Raw genomic sequence first — 5,000 nt, forward strand, 5'->3', positions numbered from 1 at the left:
TAATTGCTTCTTTTTCACTTTTTAAATTCTAAAAAGAAGAAATGGCTGCTGCGGGGCCCCTAGGGGGCCTTCGTGCTGCTGCGAGGCCCTCGTGGCTCGAAGACGAGCCGCAGCAGCAGCGCTTGCAGCAGCAGCAAGACACCCTCAGCAGCAGCAGCAGCAGCAGCAGCAGCAGCAGCAGCAGCAGCAGCAGCAGCAGCAGCAATGTGGGCTTGGGGGCTCGCGCCTACGTCTACTTCACCACAGATATGCCCGAAGCCCTCCAGCTGCCGCAGGAGCCCATCAGCATTGAGGTGTCTGTACACCGCAGCGAGTTGTCCAAGGTAAACATTGCACCCAACCTAAGGGGGGCCCCTGGGGGCCCCTGGGGGCCCCTGGGGGCCCCTGGGGGCCCCTGGGGGCCCCTGGGGGCCCCTAGGAGATCTGGGGCCCCTGGGGGCCCTTGAGGGCCTCGAGGAGCCCTTGGGGGCCCCTAGGAGATCTGGGTGCCCCAGGGGCTCCTGGGGGCCTTTGGGGGCCCCTGGGGGCCCCTGGGGGCCCCCTGAGGGGCCCCCCTGCTGCTGCGTTGCTGCTGCGTGTAGGGCCCCCGTTTGTGGAAGCTTGCGTTTTGCTGCTGCTGATTAATTAATTGGATTTGCTGCAGTGTTTAATTTGCTGCTTTGGCTGTTGGGCTGTGGGGTGTGGGGTGTACGTACACCCGGCGGATGTGGGGTGTGGGGTGTGGGGCGTGGGGTGTACGTACAGCTGGTGAACAAACTGCTGGCAGCAAAGCAGCCGGAGTTGTGGCCCTCGGCGCAGCCCCTGGACTTTTACGTGGACTGCAAGACTCTTCTCGTCAAGTCCCTCAGGGAGTCTGCTGCTGCTGCTGCTGCTGCTGCTGCTGCTGCTGCTGCTGCTGCTGCTGCTTTCTTAGCTGGCTTAGGGGTAGTCTGCTGCTGCTGCTGCTGCTGCTGCTGCTGTTGGCGTAGCTGGCAGGCGCTGCAGCGGGCCACTGCATGCGGCTGTTTCGCCAGCCCAGCGTGCCCCACGCTGGCCCGTGCACATCCTGCTGCTGCTGCTGCTGCTGCTGCTGCTGCTGCTGCTGCTGCTGCAGGCACATGCAGCAGCTGGGCCTCACTGCTGAAGTCCCAGTTCGCCTGCACTACGAGATTGCCCGAAGGCGAGGGCCGCAGCAGCAGCTGCCGCCCGTGCCGGACTGGATTTCTGGAATTGCTGTGGCCAAGACTCACGGTGATGCTGCTGCTGCTGCTGCTGCTGCTGCTGCTGCTGCTGCTGCTGCTGCTGCTGCTGCTGCTGCTGCTGCTTCTGCTGCTGCTGCTGCTGCTGCTGCTGCTGCTGCTGCTGCTGCTGCTGCTGCTGCTGCTGCTGCTGCTGTGAATTTGTTTTTGATGCTGGTGGTGGTGGTGGCGCTGCTGCTGTTGTTTTTGGTGCTGTTGCTGGCGGTGCTGCTGCTGTGGTTCTGTTGCTGCTGCTGTTGTTGCTGCTGCTGTTGTTGCTGCTGTTGCTGCGGCTGCTGTTGTTGCTGCTGCTGGTTCTTCAGCAAGTCGGAGGTTGCCTGTGTCTTGCATGTGCCTTTGCTGCTGTTGCTGCTGCTTCCTGCTGCTGCCTCTGCCATTGCTGCTGCTGCTGCTGCGTTTGCTGCTGCGGGTTTCAGGGCCAATTGTGTCTGCGTGCTACGACGGGGTGCTGCGGCTGCATTCTGCTGCTGCTGCTGCTGCTGCTGCTGAGGCGGGGGCCCCCTCTTTGCTGCATGCAGTGCCTTTGGGGCAGGGGCCCCTTGCTGCTGTTGCTGCTGTTGACTTGGGGCCCCCCAGCAGCAGCTCGCAGCTGTGCCTGGCGGCCACTCAGGGGGGGGGCCTTCTCCTCGTCTCCATGGCCGACAGCAGCAGCAGCAGCAGCAGCAGCAGCAGCAGCAGCAGCAGCAGCAGCTGGACCCACAGCATAGTTGCTGCTGGGGCCCACGGGGGCCCCGCCAGCGCTGTGGCCACGTGGGGTGCAGCGCAGCTGACGGCTGTGGGCGGCGGCGACGGCCGCATAACTTTGTGGGAAACAGCAGCAGCAGCAGCAGCAGCAGAAGCAGCAGCAGCAGCAGCAGCAGCAGCAGCAGCGGGAGCGGGAGCAGGGGACGCGGCAGGGGAGGCAGCAGCAGGGGAAGCAGCTCGGGAGGACGGCGGGAGGCGCCAGAAGCGGCGCGCTTCTGCTGCTGCGGCTGCTCCCGGTGCTGCTGCTGCTGCTGCTGCTGCTGCTGCTGCTGCTGCGGGGCCGCTGCAGCGGCTGTCTCCCGTGTCTCTCTTTGCATGCGCTTCTCCAGTGACTGACGTCGTTTTTGGTGATTCGTTTTGCTGCTCCGCTTCTGAAGACGGCCTGCTGCAGCTGTGGGACCCGCAGCGGGCGCAGCCAGCAGCAGCAGCAGCAGCAGCAGCAGCAGCAGCAGCAGCAGGGAAGTGGCGCTGCAGGTCAACCCCGCTGGCCCTCGCGCTAAGTGCTGCTGACCAAAAGCTGCTTGCTGCTGCTCATGCTGACGGGCGAGTGCGGCTGTACGATGTCCGTACACCTGAAGGGCTGGCGCTGGAGACAGCAGCAGCAGCAGCAGCAGCAGCAGCAGCAGGTGTGGGGTCTGGAGACGATCCCAGTGATCCCGCGGCCTTCAGCCAGCGGCTGGCCTTCAAGACGCGGCACGCGCGGCTTCCCGCTGCAGTGGCCTGGACCCCCAGCAGCAGCAGCAGCAGCAGCAGCAGCAGCAGCAGCAGCAGCAGCAGCAGCGGGCAGCCGCTGCTCGCGTCCGCAGGACAGGACGGCTGCGTGCTGCTGCACGACCTGCGGTCTGCTGCTGCTGCTGCTGCTGCTTTCAAGGCGCAGCAAGGGGGCCTCCCCGTCCGCCTGCTTTGCTGCTCCTGGTGTACAGACACCGCAGTTGCTGCTGCTGGCAGCGACGGCAGAATTCGAATCCACCATTTGCTGGGGGGCCCCCCCGCTGCAGCAGCTCTCCACTGACTCCTGCATGCATGCATGCATGCATGCATGCATGCATGCATGCATGCATGCATGCATGCGTGCATGCATGCGTGCATGCATGCGTGCATGAATGCGTGCATGCGAACTTTATAATGCAGCTCCTGGGCGCTCCGGGGGCCCCAGGGGCCCCACCGAGGCCCCTGGGGGGCCCCAGGGGGCCCCGGGAGTCTTGCTGGGCCCCTTGGGGCTTTGGGGGGCCCCAGGGGGGCCCCAGGGGGCCCCTTGGGGACTTCCAGGGGGCCCCAGGGGGCCCCAGGGGCCCCTCGGGTCTTTGAGGGCCCCAGGGGGCACCGAAGGCTCGCTGGGGTCCCCCAGAAAGCCCTCGGGGGGCCCCGTAGGTCCCCAGGGGGCCCCCAGGGGGCCCCCTGGGGGCCCCCGGGAGAACAGCGTTTGGCCAGGGGCAAACCCTAAACCCTAGACTTTTGGCCCTAAACCCTAAACCCTAAACCCTAAACCCTAGGAGCTCTTGACTGGGGACGCGGGCCCTAGACTTTCTGAAGAGCCTTTGCTTGTGGGCCTGCAGCTAACTGGTCTCAAACAAAACAACTAAAATAAAAAACAAAAATAATAAATAATAAATAATAAATAATAAATAATAAATAATAAATAAATAATAAATAAATAATAAATAAACAATAAATAATAAAATAAATAAAAGAGTCCGAAATAGCAGAAGTTCCTTTCAGAAGGCCAGCCGGGGGGTCTCCAGAGTTGGAGCCCACGGCCTGCGTTGCTGCTTCCCTGCTGCCTTAGCAGCAGCAGCAGCAGCAGCAGCAGCAGCAGCTGCTGCTGCTGCTGCTGCTGCAGCAGGCACTATTCGCCTGCCCTGCACACACAGCTCCTGCTGCGCCCTCCGGGGGGCCTCTGCAGGTGCAGCACCAGGGGGGCCCCCCTCAGCATAAAGTTCCCGAATGAGGCTGCTGCTGGGGTCTTCGGGGGGCCCCCCGGGGGCCCCCCCGGGGGGCCCCCCGGGGGGCCCCCCGGGGGCCCCCAGGGGGCCCCCAGGGCCCCCTTTTGGGGGCCCCGCGAACAGAGGCGGCAGTACCCTCAAAGCCTCAGCCTCACTCAAACTGCCATCAAATATCAACTCCCAATTCCCCAGGCAAAACCCAACATCCCCAGGGGGGCCCCCCGGGGGGCCCCCGGGGGGCCCCCCGGGGGGGCCCCCAGGGGGCCCCCCTGGGGGCCCCCCTGAGGGGCCCCCCGGGGGGGCCCCCGGGGCTTCCGGGGAAGCCCCCAGGGCGGCTGAGGCGTCGCGTTGGCTCGCAGCTTTGTGGGCGTGCGTGCCCGGGCCCCTCTCCCGCTGCTGCTGCTGCTGCTGCTGCTGCTGCTGCTGCTGCTGCTGCTGCTGCTGCTGCTGCTGCTGCTGCGGGTGTTTGAGGACAATGTCGAGGAGCTGGTCCACCATGCGGGTGAGGAGCGCATGCATCCAGGGCAGTCTGCTGCTGCATGCAGGACTCATGTTGACTTCCAGCAGCCAAGGGTTTAGCTGCTGGTCCAGCAGCACATCAAGTCCGAAGAGTTCGAAGCTGCTGCTGCGCTGCAGCACGAAAGGCCGCGCAGCACGAACGGCCTGCAGCGCCAGCTGCCGCAGCTGCGGCAGCAGCACGCGGCCCCAGTAGTCTGCTTCCCCGCTGGTTTGCTGCAGCAGCAGCTGCAGGCACTCCAGCGGCAGCGTCGTCTCCCCCTCTGCTGCAGCAGCAGCAGCAGCAGCAGCAGCAGCAGCGGCAGCAGGAGCCGGCGCGTCCGCGGAAGGCCCGCCGGAGCCCCCTGCTGCTGCTCCACCTGCTGCTGCTGCTGCTGCTGCTGCTGCGCCGCCCGCGGGGACTTCCGCCGCGCTGCTGCTGCTGCTGCTGCTGCTGCTGCTGCTGCTGCTGCTGCTGCTGCTGCGGGGGGGCCTGAGCCTGTTGAGGCTCCAGTTGGAGACGTGGCGGAAGAGGCTGCGGAGGTCCTGCAGCGAGTAAGGCTCCGCGCAAACCCTCAAA

At 65.2% G+C, this 5,000-nt stretch overlaps 3 protein-coding genes across 3 annotated transcripts; 2 read left to right on the top strand and 1 right to left on the bottom strand.

The window, feature by feature from the left end:
• Window positions 1–41: 41 nt before the first annotated feature.
• ENH_00063180 (hypothetical protein) lies at window positions 42–446 on the top strand (the record flags this gene model as incomplete). The annotated part of the gene is made up of 1 exon (XM_013582122.1): window positions 42–446. One exon carries the CDS (start codon window positions 42–44, stop codon window positions 444–446), a length of 405 nt encoding a protein of 134 aa, XP_013437576.1.
• Window positions 447–809: 363 nt separating this feature from the next.
• Window positions 810–1,568, bottom strand: ENH_00063190 (hypothetical protein; the record flags this gene model as incomplete). Its single annotated transcript, XM_013582123.1, has 1 exon — window positions 810–1,568. One exon carries the CDS (start codon window positions 1,566–1,568, stop codon window positions 810–812), a length of 759 nt encoding a protein of 252 aa, XP_013437577.1.
• Window positions 1,569–1,872: 304 nt separating this feature from the next.
• Window positions 1,873–2,994, top strand: ENH_00063200 (microtubule-associated protein, putative; the record flags this gene model as incomplete). Its single annotated transcript, XM_013582124.1, has 1 exon — window positions 1,873–2,994. One exon carries the CDS (start codon window positions 1,873–1,875, stop codon window positions 2,992–2,994), a length of 1,122 nt encoding a protein of 373 aa, XP_013437578.1.
• Between the last annotated feature and the right edge of the window lie 2,006 nt (window positions 2,995–5,000).

Source organism: Eimeria necatrix, genomic scaffold (assembly GCF_000499385.1).
Source record: "Eimeria necatrix Houghton genomic scaffold, Enh_scaff565, whole genome shotgun sequence".
NCBI lineage: Eukaryota > Apicomplexa > Conoidasida > Eucoccidiorida > Eimeriidae > Eimeria > Eimeria necatrix.